General features: G+C 39.9%; 2 protein-coding genes across 10 annotated transcripts; both read left to right on the top strand.

The window, feature by feature from the left end:
- The first annotated feature begins 26 nt into the window (after window positions 1–26).
- incenp (inner centromere protein) lies at window positions 27–14,265 on the top strand. 4 transcript variants are annotated; one of them, XM_032524046.1, is made up of 21 exons: window positions 27–267; window positions 1,347–1,489; window positions 1,629–1,739; window positions 1,843–2,456; window positions 2,550–2,592; window positions 2,787–2,856; window positions 2,962–3,094; window positions 3,242–3,278; window positions 3,407–3,494; window positions 3,856–3,996; window positions 4,438–4,455; window positions 6,682–6,791; window positions 6,887–7,007; window positions 7,104–7,214; window positions 7,546–7,706; window positions 8,922–9,015; window positions 11,884–11,964; window positions 12,591–12,626; window positions 13,345–13,407; window positions 13,517–13,667; window positions 13,792–14,265. In XM_032524046.1, exons 2-21 carry the CDS (start codon window positions 1,350–1,352, stop codon window positions 13,965–13,967), a joined length of 2,499 nt encoding a protein of 832 aa, XP_032379937.1. In that variant the 5' UTR covers window positions 27–267; window positions 1,347–1,349; the 3' UTR covers window positions 13,968–14,265. The 4 variants fall into 4 exon arrangements, with proteins under 4 accessions (XP_032379937.1, XP_032379933.1, XP_032379935.1 ...); XM_032524042.1 differs by having other exon boundaries at window positions 8,922–9,036; XM_032524043.1 differs by having other exon boundaries at window positions 231–268; window positions 1,342–1,489; window positions 8,922–9,036.
- Window positions 14,266–15,145: 880 nt separating this feature from the next.
- fth1b (ferritin, heavy polypeptide 1b) lies at window positions 15,146–18,294 on the top strand. Of its 6 annotated transcripts, none has more exons than XM_032524064.1 (5): window positions 15,146–15,295; window positions 16,765–16,868; window positions 16,982–17,128; window positions 17,383–17,508; window positions 17,636–18,294. In XM_032524064.1, the coding sequence occupies exons 2-5, from the start codon at window positions 16,767–16,769 to the stop codon at window positions 17,792–17,794; spliced, it is 534 nt and encodes a 177-aa protein (XP_032379955.1). In that variant the 5' UTR covers window positions 15,146–15,295; window positions 16,765–16,766; the 3' UTR covers window positions 17,795–18,294. The 6 variants fall into 6 exon arrangements, with proteins under 6 accessions (XP_032379955.1, XP_032379957.1, XP_032379953.1 ...); XM_032524066.1 differs by lacking the exon at window positions 15,146–15,295 and adding an exon at window positions 15,467–15,709 and having other exon boundaries at window positions 17,030–17,128; XM_032524062.1 differs by lacking the exon at window positions 15,146–15,295 and adding an exon at window positions 15,467–15,709.
- The last annotated feature ends 86 nt before the right edge of the window (window positions 18,295–18,380 follow it).

Below are 18,380 nucleotides of genomic sequence, written 5' to 3'. Positions count from 1 at the left end.
CACGAACAACCCATCGAACAACCCCTTAAACGTAACAGAGCTTCTCCTCGGGATTGGCTGAAAAAGTTTTGAACACGGTAAAACGGTTTCAGCGGGTTAGTGGGGAAGGCAAGACTGCAGTAGCTAGTTTAATCGAGCTGTAAAGGAAAGTGGGAACTCTTTCATTATAGTACATTTATTTTCACGTCAGTATGCGATTGATTTTACTTTAAAAATTAACAGAGCAACGAGCATCAGATTCCCCTGTCAGAGACCCGTAGATCAAAGGTAACGTTTACGCTATTTATTCTACGTCAAAGACTACAGTTAACGCTAGCTAACGCTAGGTAAGTTAACGCCAACGTTAGCTGGCTAAAATAACGTTAGTAACGTTAGCCTTTTAACATTGCAAAGCAGTTATAAATTAAAAAAAGAACAGTTGTCTCAAACTCAGTTAGAATAATTAATAAATCTTTGCAAGCCTGTCCCAGTATTAGGTTAGCATTATTTGACTCTTTTCTGTTGTAGTTGGTAGCATTGGAGTGTGTCATGTGAATTTAGCTAGCTAGCTAACTTAATGTGTTACCTGGAAAACGTTAGCGTTAGCTAATTCTGTTCACATCATTAAACGCTTGGGTTTATGTCAGACAAATTTCAATGTGCTCTTGTATTTATTGTAACACGATGTGTCAGTGCTGCTGTTGCGTTAACATGAAAACGACTGGCTAACGTGTTTTTGTCGACCACATTGTTATTAAATAGCTGACGCTACAGCCCAAACACATCCGTCCGCGAAAACAGTGCGAATGCACCGAGTAGCTAGCTACATTCACGAAGACCAGTGCAAAATGGATCTGACATAGGTACACCTATGCAACGGTTTTGGCGAATATACTTTAGTTACTGTGTTTGTGATTATGACAAGAGTATTACTTTATCAAATCCAACTTTGCAAAGTTAAAATATTATAAAAGCTTTTAGGCAGCAGTTTACCCAACATTGGCTGTCACTTGAAAATCCATTTAGATTTTTTTAGTTAAGTTTAGTTAAGCTTTTTTTGTGTGAGTGATGTTAAATGACGTTAACCTGGGAAAGAAGCTGTAGGTTTTCGCGCGTCATTTTTTTTTTTACACAAGGATAAATGACCAAACGGTCAAGATGATATTTATTTACTATATCCATATAACTGAAGAACTGTGAATCGTCAATGGTAAACATTATTTGTTGGTGTCAATTCACATTGACAAAACAAGGACCTCTTTTCAGATTCATTAAATAAAACCTGTTCTCTGTCGATAATGGCTGCAGTGGTTATTAGTTATTGCATAACAAAATGTAAATTGTAAACGGTACAATCTTTTCCCCAGAACATGAATTCCATACGATCATCTGTACAATCCCTCATGGAAATGTTTTATGACAAAGCACAAGAATTCACCAGTGACATTAATAATGTCCACATGGTTTGGCTTGAGGAGATCCAACAAGAGGCCAACCGCATGTTCTCAAGGTAGGTTTGAAGTAATGTCATAAAATCCACTAAATAAAACTTAAGATCTGTCATTACAAGTCTTCATCTTCCGTAATCTTTTTTTCTTTTCAAGAATTGTCTTTAAGGTTTAGTGAAGCTGTTTCCTTTTTTATTTCAGAGATTTTAATGCTGAACCGGAATTAATGCCAAAAACGCCATCTCAGAAAAAAAGTAGTCGCAGGAGGCGTGTATCCTTGGCACATCAGGAAGAAAATCAAGCCAGACGAAGGTTTGTTGCTTTCATAAATGTTTTAGTAACATAAAAAGTTACACATTTCTTCAAACCTGAATATTTTTAAACCTGATGTGTCTCTGTAACTGTTCATGTCCAGATTTTCAAAGGGGAAGCGCAGTAACCTTCGTGGCTCTTCTGTCAAATCACTGAACTTCATTGCTGAAGAAGAGACAATTCCCAAGGCTTCCACCTCTGAAGCTAACACCGACACACAGCTTAGACGCACCACTCGCAAAAACAAACAGACAAAGTCTGAGGTGGCCGGGGAAGTGAGCCAGTCACGTGGCAGCTGTAAAACTGATGAGGTGCAGAACAAGAAGCCGGAGCTTGTAGATGAGGAAGAGGTGGACGAAAATGACAAGGACAACAATGCAGAAGACAAGCCGGACTACATACTTAGCACCAAGTCTCCACCTGCGATACTTTTGCCCGAGGTTGCTGTCAGCATCTCTTCATCAGACCGATTGTCGGCTGAGTTTGCTCAAAAACTGCAATCTTCTCCTGGCCGCACAGCTTCTAAGATTGCAATAGCTGGCGCAGCTCAAAGCTCCCGGCGGAGCTCTATGCGGTGCTCCCTCAAGCTTCGTCACTCGCTGGCCGGTCTGCGACACAGTATGACACAGGAGTCTGTTCGCCGCGCATCCCGCCGTTCCATGCTTAAGAGGAAGGAGGCTCGCATGGGCAACTCCACATGTAGCAGCAAAGTTGATGGTGAGAAATTTTTAATTACGTAAAATGCAAAACATTAGAAAGTCTTCCACACTTTGTTTGCCACTAATCTGTATATTGTGTTTATTTTTGTAGAAGATTCTTGCATGGACTCTGCAGAGGAAGAGGATAGAAAGGCGTGAGTAAACATTTTTCATTGCATGGGTGAATATATTGCCATATTAATGGAGAAGATAATTCTTTGTGTTGAATTTAGAACTTCAACTATTTGCAACAGTGACTGCTAAATTAGTCACATGTGACTGGACATGAATTTAATCTTAATTTGTTTTGAAGTGTTTTTTACTAATATTAATTTATTCACTGCTATAGCATGTTAGACGCGTTTAGTGCAGACACAGAGGATAATGCTGCAGCTGAAGAATTGAATAAAACTCCAGAGGTATGAATATATTTCTTTGTCTATTAAAGTGTCAAATTAAATTTGTCCTTTGATAATTGATCAGCTAATGTTTGTGTTTGACCTTATTTGTATCAACAAATGTAGATCCAGATTAACCAGCGCTTACTTTCGTCCGTTGGACGCATTACTCGATCTGTGGCTGCAAACTGTGCCACACTTGCAGACCGATCATTGTTTACCACTGAAGAAACGGTGAGCACTCCCAACAAGAAAACAGGTATGGGAACTTGTCATTTTATTGATTGTTTAAAAAAATAATAATAATTATTTAGAATATAGTTGATAGTTCTGGTTGTTTGTAAACTTGAAAAGGTTTTGTATCTAAATGTAACTTGGATCTGATAATTACATGTTTGTGTTTCAGTCGCTGGAAAGTACCAGACTCCACAGTCAGGTCGCAGGTGAGTGTTTGTGTGTTACTAAATGACTGCACTGTCTGATGTGTGCAATGAAATTAAAGCACATTAACTTGTTCAGACTGTTAAATTCTGTGTTGTGTCTTTAAAAAAATACATATTTCTGTCTCCAGTTCACGCCAGAGTACCAAACGCAAAGCACCCGACACTGTAGAGGAAAGTCCCACAAAGAGGCACTCTCCTCCCAAGAAAAGTCAAAGTGTAAGATAAAAAAAATCTTCCTTAAGGTTAAGAAATGGAAAATACCTGTGTGTATGTATACATGTGTGTGTATGTATACATGTGTGTGTGTGTGTGTATGTATACATGTGTGTGTGTGTGTGTGTGTGTGTGCGTGTGTGTATATATATGTGCGTGTGTGTATATATATGTGTGTGTGTGTGTGTGTGTGTGTGTGTGTGTGTATATATATGTATATATATATATATATATATATGTATATATATGTATATATATGTCACATACATACATACATACATACGTGTGTGTGTGTATGTACAAAAATAATGAGTGGATCAAATAGTTAATACATAATACTTCTTCTCTTATTATTACGACATAGGCAATGAGACCAAACATGAGGTCTTTTCTCCACACTGTGCAGAAGAACCAGATGTTAATGATGGCTCCAAATTCCCTCGGCCGAACTGCTGTTATCAAATCCTTCATTAAACACACCACTCCTCTAAAGATTGATCCAAAGGTAAGCTACTAGCCTAACTTTGCAAAGCAACAACTTTTCTATGCAGTGGTAAGCTCGCACTATGGAGCCAGACTGCAACACTGGCAGGCTGAGGGGGACAAAGCCCAGTAGAGTTCAGTAAAGCAAAGGACCAGATTTTGATCTGCTTTATTTTTGCTCACATTGATGCTTCCAAATGTGTCCAGGTTGGTGCCATAACAATTTTAGACATCTCAACTTAGTGACTGAAATCCACTGGCTCAAAAAGTGATGTCTTTTTAACATATAACTTGCAACAGCACACACAAACAAGAGAACATGTCTCAAACTGAATTTAAATTGTTGTGTTAAAAATGTGTGTGTGTGTGTTCTTAAAAGATACTGTGGCTCACATTTTTCTTGAGCGCTCAAATTATGTGGTCCTCTTTATTTGGATGTTTTTTTTTCTCTCCCCTTCCCCAGTTAAGCATTGGTATAGTGGTAAGTGTAGTGTGGAAGCATTGTTTGTTGTTTGTGTTCATTTGATGGTGTCTAAGGCTACGTTCAGACTGCAGGCAAAAGTGGCACAAATCCAGATTTTTTTGGGGTCAATTGACCATGTCAGACTTCTTCAGAAGTAGTTTGAACAATCAAATCTAGCCCAGATCTGATTTTTTTTCTCTTCTTTTTTTCTTTCCCCAAATCCGATTCAGGCCACTTCCATATGTGGTCCTGAATCAGACCTAGGTCAGATTTGTTTTTTTTTATATTTGTTTTCTTTAATGCGGCCGCAGTGTGAACAATCAAGGCGGATTTAATGCGACTTTTATGTCAATAACCCTCGCTGCGCCCTCTCTCTCCACGGGGAGGGACAGGGACCCTGCTCCTGGTGCGGCTGTCAACCGGGGCGGACTATCTTCAATGTACCCCAACCGCGGCGCAGGGATCGGCTCACGTAGAAAGACATCAGAGGTCTGCGGCAATGTTGGCAACCCACCCGACCCGTATTGAAACACGGACCAAGGAGTCTATTGCGTGTCAGAGGGTCGATGAAACCCTGTGGCGCAATGAAAGTGAGGACTGGAGCGTGCCAGCTGAGGTGGGGATCCCGGTCTCTCGGGGTTGGGCGTACCACTGGCCCTTCTCGCCTGTAACTTCGGGGACGTGGAGCGTGAGCGCGTGCGATAAGACCTGAAAGATGTTGAACTATGCCTGGGCAGGACGAAGCCAGAGAAAACTCTGGAGGCTCATAGCGGTCCTGATGCAATCGGTCGTCCGTCACACAGACCTCTGTAGGGGATTTACAGCCATAACCCAGCAAAAGGCCAAAATAGTCAATTTGGCTCTTTTCCTCTTCATTCTTCTCCTTTTCAGCACCTGCTCATTACTGTTATGGCTGCCATTACACAAAACATTTTAAAATAAAAACGAAAATGCTTACTTCCTCTGTTTGAAACCGCACTGGAATCAGATATAGGCCATGTTTTTAAAGGTAATGTGAACAGCCAAACAAAATCGGCTCTGAGCAAAAAATCCAAATTAAGCATTAAGACTTGCGGTGTGAACGTAGCTTAATATTCCACGGTGTAACTTTTTCTACCCCATATTGTAGAGAAGCCCCTTTCACACTTCCACATGTAAATGGAATTTGTCTGAAATGAGTTTGATTTAGAAAGATTTCTGTTAAATTTGGGCTCTATTGAAAATGGAAGCAGCAGCTTTCCCTGATAAATCTCTCGAAAAGTCGAATGATGTGTAGGACCAGGCTCTCCTGCAGACATACATGTAAATGACTCAAACCATATCACAGTAATTGAGCCCTGCCATTTTGCAGGGTCTATTTGTGAAAGGGGCTACTATATTTCAACAACGCCCCAAACTGCACTTTAGCACTCTAGTTGATGGCATCTCTGATCCCACAGGTCACTGATGCCCTTTTTTTTTTTTTTTGCAATCTTTTAATCTAACAATCATTTAAATCTCCTAATTTGCTTTAGTAACCTCACTGTTTGACTTTGAAACACACCTTCAGAAGTAAAAATCCATCTGAACCAGAAGCCATTTCACTATTTGGGTTGTTCATTAAACGGTGTCTAGTGTCAGGGGATTAATGTGTACTTGCTGAGGCGAGCACACTGCAGCTAATGTCATTGTGCCATTTTTTGGGGGTCTGTGTTGTTTTGGCGAGTAATTTGTTCTTGTAATCAGGTGGCGTTCAGCTGCGCTTCTCGGGGGACACTTGTAATGATGTGCTATGCTGTGTGTCAGTCAGATAAAACTATTGTTACATTAAATACCATGAACATGACTGAAGCTATGTTTCGCTGGGTAATGTAGCTTGTTTAAAGGTACACAAGATCTGTCCTGAGTATTAGCCTACTCTTCCGTAAGCAGTGTAGGCTCATGGTCTGTAGTTTATATCTTGCAGTAATGTCTTTTTCTACACTTAGTCTGTTGAAATAGTCCACACAGGTGTTTGGAAACTAATGATCAAAGGAAGGGAAGACCTCGGCAGTCTTAGCACAATTGATTTAATGCTATAAGACCATGGAAATAACTCTGTCAGGATGGATTTTTGCTTCATCCGTCAACTCAACTGGTATGGTGATCGGTTTCCACATGAATGAGCTCCACCTGCTACTTTGGGTTCTTTTGGCACTTATTACAGTGGGTTAGCTCATTTCTGTCAACACAAGTTTCCTAAATCCTTATTTTCTCATTTCTCAGTCAAAAGAGCGTCACAAACTGGAAGCACTTAAGAAGAAGCAGGAGCAAGAGGAGGAAAGAATGAAAAAAATGGAGGAGGAGAAGAAAAGGAAGCAGGATGAACTCAAAAGGTTAACACTCAACCTCTTTACTTGCTCTGACTAAAAGGTTTGGTAATCTATTTGTTTTTACGTTGTTTTTTTTTACTTTAACATTTCTGTTTTAGGAAGAGGGATGAGAGGCTCAGACGAGTGTTTGAGGCCAAAGTAAAAGAAGAGCAGAGGGAGGAGGAAAAGAAAAAGAAGATTGAGCAAAAAATGGCTAATATTGATGAGAAAAATGATAAGGTATACAACAAATTTGGTAACTCTGAATCTGTATATTCACAAAAAAACAGATGGAACCCATTTGTCTAATGCTTGGTATTGTGCCTCTTCTTGCAGCGTCAGGCAGACGAGAAGGCCAAGAAGAAGGTGGTCATTAAACGTCAAGAGGAGCTGGAGCAGAAGAGGAAGTTGGAAGAAGAGGCTAAAAAGAAGAAGGTTCAACAAGCGGTGAGGGAACGCTCTTTTATTCATTTTTGTAGTCATTTCTGTTGCTGGAGCGACGCTTAGTTTGGTGCCATATATCAATCTTGTGCCACTGCAAAGAATGTTCTTGCTATTATAGACTACATGTTGCAAAAAGCAAAAATGTCAATATTAAATACTTGCATGCAGAGCGCTCTCCAGTTCATTTGAAGCCATATCAGATTTTCTGACAAGTGTAGATGACTTTACCCTGAGAAAAAAAGAAATATCTTGTGTAGGGAAGTTTTTAGTAAATTAATTTTCTTTGCCATTACATATTGCAATCAGGCTTTTGTTGTGTTTTTTAAAACCAAAGGAGGAAGAGAAGCGGCAACAGGAGTTGATGGCCAAGAAGAAGGCCGAGGAGGAGGAACAGCGAATTCGTAAGCTGGCTGAGGCTCGCCGAGCGCTGGAGCTGAAGCTGGAGAGAGAGAGAGAAATGGAGAAAGAGAGAGAGCGACTAGCTGCTGCTGAAAGGTATTATATTGTCTTTAACTGTCCTAACAATAGTACCCTGTATAATGTGCACGGTGTACATAGCTGAAACACTGTTGTAGGGCTGCACGATTATGGCCGAAATGATAATCACAATTATTTTGATCAATATTGTGATCACGATTATTCTCACGATTATTTGTTGATTTTAACTAAGACAAATTTTATTGTCACATAGGCTCAGAGAGACGGCTGACTCATTATGAACGGGTCCAGCAACACGTTGTGTGTATGAAATGTCTGTATTGTCACTGCACTGCATTTTTATGAACTATGACATTCTGGCCATGGGTCACATCTCTGGCCCAGGTCCAGCAGCTCCGTCTCACACGCTGTTACTCTACGAACTGAAGTTAGTTGCATTCAATGACTTCTTCTGTGTTCTTCGCTGTGGCCGCCGCGATGGCAGAGTTACCAGCGGAAACACTGGTACAAATACAGGTTTTCCACTCATATTTAACAATATACAGTTGTGTTAATAACAATTAAAACTGTAGACAAATGTCAGAAGTGTGGACCGGCGCTGTGTGGCCGGGCTGCCCAGAGTAAGACGAGAGAGAATAGAGGAGAGATCCAAACACAGGCACGGCTTTACAGAAGAAATGGGTCATGTAATGCAAAATTAAACCATATCCATATAACAACATTGCAGCGGATGCGAGGACATTATGTGCACCGGTGCGTCCTAGAGGAAAAATATTACTCGCGCCCTAGAGCCTGTGAGCTAACTGAAGCTAACTGGCACCGCCACCGACTAGTTTTCCTCCCGTTCTTCTGTCCTCTGTGACTGTCTACATCTTGAAACTAAGCTGCGCGATGCAGGGAACAACTGACTGGCACATGAGCAGACAGGGGTTTACGGAGCAGTAGATGCGCTGTGCAAAAAAACCCGGATTGTTCCATGAAATGACTCATTTAAAAAAAAAAAAAAAAAAAACTCTCTATCACGCAAATTTGATCGTGGAAAGTCCCAAAAAAAAGTGATTGTGATAAAAATTTGATTAATTGTGCAGCCCTACCCTTTTGTGCGTCTGCCCTATTTGTAATACTGTGGTGGCAGAAATTTGTTGATTTTAAAATCAACATAGAGGAAACATTGATTAAACTGAAACTTGAATTGGTGGAGACTGTAAAAGAGATTTCTTTTGTATTGTATTTACTCCAGTTTGTTATACTGACTTGATGTCTCATTTTTAGGGAGCGAGTGGAAAAAGAAAAAGCTCTTGCTCTGCAACGGGAGCTGGAGATAGCAGCGAGGGAAAAAGAGAGGAGAGAACTGGAAGAGAAAAAGGTGCGTGAGGAAAAAAGACTGGTAAGAGATTGAAGTTTCCCATAAACGGGAGTTTCAAAAACCTGCTGTGGTCTTTTTTAAAGTAAAACATACGTTTTCTCTCACACTGCCTTTTATGTTGCCCTGTTTGGATGGCAGCAGCCTGCTACGAGGACCAGAGGCCAAGGCCGCGACTGCTTGGGTAGCCTCGTGCTAACCCTTGCTCCTGGCTGCAGTTAACTCAAGTTCATGTTTATGTACCTAACTAGAGACTGGATTCAGTGTCATCTCAAAAGACTTTACATAGAAAACAGGATAGTAAAGCTCATAGAATTGGAGCTAAATAGCGGCATGGGGATGAAATGAATAAGTTCTCGTACAGGAGAGGGAAGATGAAGGGTTGAAGGAAGAAGTCTCACTCTACTTCAAATTCTGATGCTTTTTTATTCTACTTCCTAGCATTGCATTCTGTTCCCTCAAAAAAGCTGTTCTCTTACCTGCTGTAGGCAGTAAAGTTAGCTATAAATATTGTTATCCTTGTAGGCTGTTGGGTGACCTTATACGCCTGTAAACTGACAGTGGATTGTGTGCATGGGAGGCTGTTTATGCCTCAGGTTGGGTCAACACCGTCAGATCTGTACATCCGCAAAGAAGCTCGTCATTTTAAAATGGGCAAGTGCTGATTTTAGAAAAAACGTAATTGATTTATCATTTGGTTAATCCTGATATCAAGTAAAAAAGTCTTGAATTGAATTTTTGGAAGTCCTGCACAAACTCTGTTTAATGACCATGTATTGGTCAAATGGGAGTTTCAGGAAATTAGTTTGTTGTGGTGTATCATTTCACAAGGACCTCCAAAGTTACCATGTCCACAGTCTATACTGTAGAGCAATCCACTTTGGGGATTGCTCTGGTGCCGCAGGAAATTCCGCCAGATGCATGTATTTTCACTAGATATGGTCCTTTACCGTATTTTTTATTTTTATTTTTTATTAACTTCCAGATTCTGATACCTGAACTTGCGTATCGGCTGATATCGAGTACTGATCCAATACCAGTGTGTCATATACACTCACCGGCCACTTTATTAGGTACCCCATGCTAGTAACGGGTTGGACCCCCTTTTGCCTTCAGAACTGCCTCAATTCTTCGTGGCATAGATTCAACAAGGTGCTGAGCATTCCAGGAGTTTGGTCCTATTGACAGGATGGCATCACACAGTTGCCGCAGATTTGTCGCTGCACATCCATGATGCATCTCCCGTTCCCACCACATCCCAAAGATGCTCTATTGGATTGAGATCTGGTGACTGTAGGCCATTTGAGTACAGCGAACTCATTCATGTTTCAAGAAACCAGTCTGTGATGATTCCAGCTTTATGACATGCACTTATCCTGCTGAAGTAGCCATCAGAAGTGGGTACATTATGGTCATAAAGGGATGGACATGGTCAGCACAATTCTCAGGTAGGCTTGGCGTTGCAACGATGCTCAATTGGTACCAAGGGGCCACAGAGTGGCACAAATTCCCACACCATGACACCACCCACCACGCCTGAACCGTGATACAAGCAGGATGGATCCATGCTTTCATGTTGTAGACGCCAAATTCTGACCCTACCATCCGACTGCGCAGCAGAAATCGAGACTCATCAGACCAGCAACGTTTTCCAATCTTCTATTGTCCATTTCGATGAGCTTGTGCAATTGTAGTCTCAGTTTCCTGTTCTTAGCTGAAAGGATGGCACCCGATGTGGTCTTCTGCTGCTGTAGCCCATCTGCCTCAAATTCGACGTACTGTGCGTTCAGAGATGCTCTTCTGCCCACCTTGTTGTAACGGGTGGTTATTTAGCACTGTTGCCCTTCTATCAGCTCGAACCAGTCTGGCCATCCTCCTCTGACCCTGGCATCAACAGGCATTTCCGCCACAGAACTGCCGCTCACTGGATGTTTTTTCTTTTTGACCATTCTCGTAAACCCTAGAATGTTGTGCGTGAAAATCCCATAATTAGCAGTTCTAAATACTCAGACCAGCCCTTCTGGCACCAACAATCATGCCACGTTCAAGTCACTCAATCACCTTTCTTCCCCATACTGATGCTCGTTTTGAACTGCAGAGATCTCTTGACATGTCTACATGCCTAAATGCCCTGAGTTGCCGCCATGTGATTGGCTGCTTAGATTAATTGTTAACGAGCAGTTGGACAGGTGTACCTAATAAAGTGGCCGGTGAGTGTATGTTGTGTTTTAACAGCTGTGTACTACTATCCCTGTATGTATGTATGTATGTATGTATGTATGTATGTATGTATGTGATATGATTTCTATCTTTGTTGTCAGTCTGGCTCAGGTTAAACCCTCAAACAATGAATGCCACAGAACTTTCTTTCATTATCCAGTTTGACAGTCAGTTATAACAGAAAAAGAACATAAAATAAACTACTTTAACGTAGATTTTCTTCAGGTCTTTATTATGTGGTATTGGATCGGTGCAAAAACTCCAGTACTTCCCAATCCTAGCATTTTAGGCAGTATCGGAGGTGATACTGGTATTGGAACATCTAATTTTCACAGATGTCCGTTTCAATATTATTTATAGTATCAAATCAGAACCAGAGTTATCTCAAGATACTCTATAATTTACAAAGACTCAACAATTCCAGTAATTCCCCTTAGAGCAAGCATATAGGGCAACAGTGGCTACAGATACATTGACAGTGTCCTTCTGCTTTCTTTGTGTTGGAATTTTAAACTCCCGGTGTTTTATGAGGAATTTGCTTATTAAAAAAAAAAGTAAATTTATTCAAATTTTCAGCAGCTCTGGATTTGTTATTTTGGCTGCTCGGCCATCTGGTTGTTCATGTGCTTTTTTTTTTTTTTGTTCCACTAGGAGCAGCAGCAGAGATTAGCTGCAGAAGAGAAAGCTGCCAAAGAGAGAGAAGCTGCTGCTAAAATGGCTGCTAATGCACAGGTAAACCTTCAGGGGTCAATTTAAGCTTTAGTTTAGGTACACGTGAACAGTTAAAAATAAGTAAATAGTTACAAAAATTACAAACATGTTTTCTCACTTCATCTAATATTATACATTTAGCTTGGTCATTCAAGGATAGGGCTGGGCGATATGGAGAAAATCAAATATCCCAATATGTTTGACCAAATACCTCTATCGATACCGCAACAATATTGTAGTGTTGACTATTTGTGCTTTCACAAAATATTTACACAATGAGATTTTTGATGAATAATCATCAGTAATGTGGATAGGACTAAGTGGGTAAAGGCAAATAATAGAACAGTTACAGCAGTCTGGTAAGTTCAGAAAATGGCATCACTTTACTGTAATGCAGCCTTTAAAACCAGGAAAAGACCATTTATGCCATATTACGATATTCAAAATCTAAGACAATATCTAGCCTCATATCACAATCTCAATATAATATATATCTATATCCCAGCTCTCTTCATTTCATTGAATGAAATGAAAATGTTATTAGATTATCCACATTATGGTTAGCAGATACTTTAAAGTGCCTAATGCTGTAGCAGCCTATATTTTGTAGCTTAATGTACCTCTGTTTTTCCCCCTCTGTAATGAAGTTTCCTGTTGGCCTGAATGTGACTGTGGATATTGAGGTAAGAATCCAATAATAGCCATTTTAAAAAGTTTTTACTTTTGGTAGTTTATCAACTGGACGAACGTGAACACTTTGGAATTTAACCTTGCATGCAAAATAATCGCCTGTGAATATCATCGAAACGGTTTACAGCGCCAGCAATGTGAATTCGCAACAGTGAAAGGATCGGATAATGGCGCCAACTCATCAGCCATGCCGGTGGGTCCATCACTTGATTGATGGGCAGTCCCTCATTTTGTTTATCCATCACATATTCACACACCCTCCGGCCAATCTTGCCCTATTTTTGAGCCGTTTTGTTCGGGACGCTTACCATGTCTCGGCATCTTTCAGGCCCCCTAGCACTGTTTTGGTTTTGGTTGGCTATTGGTGCCACCTGTTGGGGATGTTTAAAAGTCTAAACCCTGAAACAATGACAACCTCACCTTTTCAGATACTGTATGTCCATAAGGAAAAACACCTCTTATATTATTTTTGGCATGGTTTACATCCAGGGTTACTAGCTTGCCGTCTTCTTCTCCTCTTTGTTGGTGCATTGCAGCATGTGTTGGACCTGTTGATCAGGGAAATAGCGTGACAGTAGAGCATGTACACCCTCGCACAGAAGATTAACTAAATATCCATTATACGACTAGAGGCCTAGAACTCAAAGATTTTTTATTTTAAAAAGCAATAGTGAAAGACATATTTACCACTTTTTTTCTCAATCTTTGCAGCACTCTGTAATGAGCACGCCTGTAGGAAAAGGTGGTGGCCTTAATGTGACCGTGGATATTGAGGTACATTTTCTTTTTTGGCACATGTATTGAATACATGTCTTAAAACATGATGAAATAATTTTCTCATCAATGCAAAGCTTCAAAACGTGTATTTTATTTTTCTCTGCAGCAATCGCCACAATCCTACTCTATCACTCCAACGGGGAGCAAAAAACCTGTTCTGTCCAAAAGCACAGAGGATTACGGGATGGACCAAAACAGTGACGACTCTACTGATGATGAGTCTGCCCCTAGGAAAACTATTCCATCCTGGGCCGAAGGTAAGCATGGTTTATTATAACTGTCATTTATTATGATGATCATCACACTCAATAAACCTGACTGCTGTGGCGTTTTTATGTCTCATGTTGTATACATGTCTTATTTTAATTGTTCCCCTCCCAGGTCACAATCTGCAGCAGATAATTATGAAGCAGTACTTCAACCCTCCTGATTTAGACTCTTTCTTCGGAACAATTGAACCACCAAAACTGGAAAACATCTTTTACAAGAGCAAGCCTCGCTATTTTAAACGCACCAGCTCTGCTGTGTGGCACTCTCCTCCCGTCGGAGGCAAGTAATCGCTGTACACTGATACTAGTTGCTGTATAGAGTTTAATCTTTGTTTTAAAGCTTGTTTCCAATAAAGTAACATGTTATTCTTGTTGTTTTACTGTGTTAGGTAATACATGCCTACAAGTAAAGGGCATCAACTTTTTAGGAATATTCTTAGTAGTATGTAAAATATCACGGTGATAAGTGAAATTGATGCTTCACGCTTGGACTTGTACTTGAAAATGGGTGTGTATTATAACTGAGTGTGATGTGAACGTTTAAAGGTTTTTGCCAAGTGATCAGTAAAACCTTCATTTGTATAATGTGTTTACCAACTGTAAATTATAGTTTATTCAGGTGCATTAAAATGGTTCAAGGAAAAAAAATGTGTAGGTGTCAACTTTTGGTTGGATTCAAAGTTTGTTTGGTAATATGACACCTAAGCAAAGTGAAAGCATATAACCAGTTGAGATATATACTGTGATTCAAGTTTCTGAATATAAAATGTCAATATTGGTGAAGTATTAAATCTTTAGCCTTCTGCTGGGAGCCTTTTGGTACGGTTAGCAGAATGCATATGTATAAGCAACATTTACTGAAATCTTATGGAATCCAATACAACTGAACATTTCTGTGGCACACAGCAGTTGGTTATTTTTAGCTGATTGGACATCTGCTCAGGTGTCTGGATTCCGTACTAATAATGATAAAAGTATTTTTTTTCTCACAGGTGCCGAAAGCTAAAGAGTTAGTCATAGAGATGTCACTGGCAGTGAGATAGGTGGTCTGCTCTATCCAAATAAAATCACCTGTGTGGATTTAACATGGGTTAGCAGGGTCTTTTAAATTAAACCTTAAGTAGAGCAACTTGAGTTGCTAAACACCCTTTTGATTAGGAATTTCCACATTTCGTAGTATTAGTAATTTGCTCACCTTTCTAATGGAGATCCATGTCAGGCAAGTATCTTGGAAATGTACTTTATCCATCCAGACTGCTTGAGTTGTATCAACAAGTCATTACAGAAAGGCATCCTGTACTACACCAGATCACTGGAACTGGAACATCGGAATGGAATGTAGCTATTTACTGTTTTTCCTGCTACCATGTCATCTGTCTACCATATGGAGGGTCTGCTTTTTGTCACCTACCAGCCCATAACAAAATGGCTTAATATTTGATTGTACTTTGAAAATAAATGGACTGTTTGTTGCAGGTCATTAATTGGCTATTTGTCAGCATGGAGGTAAAGTCCTTAAAACAGTTCAGAAAAATCCTCAGTTAAGCAAACTTCATCTGCAGAGGAAGACTTATTTTAAAAGCTCCAGAACAACAAGAGAGTGAGTGCACCATTTGGTAAGATTGTCAACTGTATCTACGTTTTTGGTTAACTAGAACTAGTCTTTTAATGTCCTTTTCACCTTGCTAAGTATAGTATTCAGTTTATTGAAGTCCTTGTAAAATTGTTACCTAATTTTAACGCATCTGTCTGCATTTATAAGATGTATATTTACGCTGCGTAAAAGTGTTTTTTTATGTACCGTGCACATGGATATTTAATAATTTAAATGTACCACCGTGCCCTTTAATATCACTAACGCTAGAGGGAACGACCCGCTCCTTATGTAGCTAACGCTAGCTATGTTATAACGGTTTGCTGTGGCAGCAGGTAACGTTAGCCAGTCAGCTAATCTCCGTTGTGGGGAATTTAACTCATTTAACGTTACTCAACCAGTTACTTTTCTGAAAAGACGTAGCTCAACAAACCAGGTACATTACATAACCGGTCGATGCACAGCCATAGTTTACAGCCTCCTAGCTAGCTTGCAAATTGTCACCTGCCGTGTTGTAGCCATAGACAGTATAAGAAAGCTGTAGCTAGGTTAACGTTAGTGTCTGAAATTCAACTGATGGAGATCTACTAGCTAACGGTGCCTAGCAACAGTAACCAGAGATGTTAGGCAACTTTTAGCTAGTTAACGCTAGTCTCCTTCATCAACTTTTAATAAGGGATACTGCCTTCTTTAACTTAGCTAGCTAATGTTAGCTAGCATTGTCATCATTTATCTGGAAGTAAGTTTGTTTTGGGGCACTTTATTTGTTACAGTAACCTTACATGCGTTTTACTTAACTGTTCACAGTGACGTCGATTACCCAGATAAGTTGAGTATGTAGCTAGTTAAACGATTTAGTTCAGTGTAAATTATTTTGAAATCCTATGCTCCTCCAATGGAACGGGGTCAATGCAGACATCTCGAAACTAACATTTTATTTGAACGTGAACCGATCCTTTTAGTGGTGGACGAGTTAATTATTTGTCTTCATGTGTACATAAAAAGGTGCTGTCTTTTGGAGATAAAGTCATTCAGTTTATTAAGGGTTTTAGTGACACAATTACTTTGTAGATACTTATAGTGAGAAGTGTCTGTGTCATCATGTATGTTATACTTGCATAATGTGTCCATCCAATAATGTAATGCATGCCAAAGAGTGCCATGAAATGGCAGTCGGGGTGGCAGTATCTCAGTCCATAGGGAGTTGGGTTGGGAACCAGAGGGTCGCCGGTTCAAGTCACCGTACGGATCAAAGTACCGAGTGTGGTAGGGGGAGAGGTGCCACTTCACCTCCTGGGCACCCCCCCCCCGCTCAGGGCAGCTCATTTAATCTGACATCTCTCCATTTGTGCACGACTAGGTCCTGAGCATGTGTGCAAGGATTACTAACAAAACAGAGTGTAAATTATAATTTCCCCACTGGGGATCAATTAAAAGCATAATGATTATTAAATGTGTTCACTCATTTATTCATTGTTATATTTTCCACAGAAATGAGTTCGCAAATTCGACAAAACTTTCACCAGGACTGCGAGGCTGCCATCAACAGACAGATAAATCTGGAGCTCTATGCTTCTTATGTTTATCTCTCTATGGTAAGAAATGCTTTTTACAACAATGCAATGTGTTGTTTGTGTTCATTTAGGCATGTCAATATCGAAATAAAAACATAAAAGCGGTCTCTTCTTTATTTTTGTTGGTTTTCTAGGCGTACTATTTTGATAGGGATGATAAATCTCTATCAAATTTTGTAAAGTTCTTTCATGCACAGTCCAAAGAGGAGCACGAACATGCAGTGAAGTTGATGAGTCTGCAGAACAAGCGGGGAGGCAGAATGTTTCTGCAGGACATCAGGGTGTGTACTGATAATTCTTCCACTCCATTAACGTTAGTATTTGTTTGTTTTCTGGTTGATTGGACCAAGACCTGTTTTCCATGTAGATGCACAAAGTATATCCTTTTCTATAAAGGCCTTTTACTTTTTAGGTTTGTTAGTTGGCTTGTAAGTACCAATTGATGATGCAATGATTAATTAATCTTTTGGTTATTTTTGTAAAATCAGTATAACACCAGAGTTGAATTGTCATGAATTATTTATGTCCATCTTAGAAACCTGATAGAGATGAGTGGGGGAGCAGCCTGGAGGCTTTGGAGTGTTGCTTGCAGCTGGAGAAAAGTGTAAACCAATCCCTGCTGGACCTGCAGAAAATGGCGACTGAAAACAATGATCCCCATGTAAGGAGCAGACTGAATTTTATTTGCTTCTGACTTTTTCTACACGTATGCACAGCAAAGCTATGCTATTTTATTTAGAGGATCTGACAGTCTAATGAGATAAAACATTCTGTCTTTTTTTCCACAGTTGTGCAACTTCATAGAAACAGACTTTCTGGATGAGCAGGTTAAATCTATCAAACAGCTCGCTGACTGGATATCCAACATGCGTCAGATGGGAGCCCCTAAGAGCGCCATGGCGGAGTACCTCTTTGACAAGCACACCATGGCTGACCAAGGCAGTTAAAATACACTTTGATACTGATGATCATCCTGGTCAATGCTGCGTGCCACCCTGTCCCTGAATGTAATAGAGATACGGCTGCTTATTTTGTTTGTTAGCTGTCAATCAACTGCAAAATTTACACAAGGCATAAATGGCTCTCTAAACTGGACTACTGCAGACCTCACTTCATGTTACACTCCAGATTACAATGGATCTATTGTTGATGTTTTATAGAATTAATGACTGTGAAAACATTAATACATGCCAGTTATATGTTCATTCTTTTATTTTACTGATTGTTTCTGTGTTTTGGAGTTTACAAAGTGTGGTGGCTAAAACACAACAATTTGATGTCTGAGCTGAACTTTAAAGTGTATTTAAAAAGAAATGCATCAGATTTGAGTTGCATCTCATATTTATGGGTTAAGTACATACTGTATAGCGACTGTGTAAGCTGACTATAGTTGATTAAAGTAAGTGTTTTTTGAACGCACTGATTTGGACAAGCAGGTGAAATCCATGAAATGTTTCCTCAACTATTTTTTTTTAGGGGGACAGGTCGGTTCTCTCTGCAGATTTATAATTATTTGTAGTTACTGTATGTGTA

This window comes from Etheostoma spectabile, chromosome 8 (genome assembly GCF_008692095.1).
Source record: "Etheostoma spectabile isolate EspeVRDwgs_2016 chromosome 8, UIUC_Espe_1.0, whole genome shotgun sequence".
Lineage (NCBI taxonomy): Eukaryota > Metazoa > Chordata > Actinopteri > Perciformes > Percidae > Etheostoma > Etheostoma spectabile.
Note: the sequence above shows the minus strand (reverse complement) of the source record. Positions and strands in the feature narration are given on the sequence as shown.

Excerpts from the sequence above, each read along its gene's own strand:
- incenp (XM_032524042.1), top strand. The coding sequence starts at position 1,350 with ATGAATTCCATACGATCATCTGTACAATCCCTCATGGAAATGTTTTAT. Across the intron at positions 3,095-3,241 it reads CACTCCCAACAAGAAAACAG|TCGCTGGAAAGTACCAGACT; the intron begins GTATGGGAACTT and ends TTTGTGTTTCAG. Across the intron at positions 13,668-13,791 it reads TATTCCATCCTGGGCCGAAG|GTCACAATCTGCAGCAGATA; the intron begins GTAAGCATGGTT and ends TTCCCCTCCCAG.
- fth1b (XM_032524064.1), top strand. The coding sequence starts at position 16,767 with ATGAGTTCGCAAATTCGACAAAACTTTCACCAGGACTGCGAGGCTGCC. Across the intron at positions 16,869-16,981 it reads CTTATGTTTATCTCTCTATG|GCGTACTATTTTGATAGGGA; the intron begins GTAAGAAATGCT and ends TTGGTTTTCTAG. Across the intron at positions 17,509-17,635 it reads CTGAAAACAATGATCCCCAT|TTGTGCAACTTCATAGAAAC; the intron begins GTAAGGAGCAGA and ends TTTTTTCCACAG.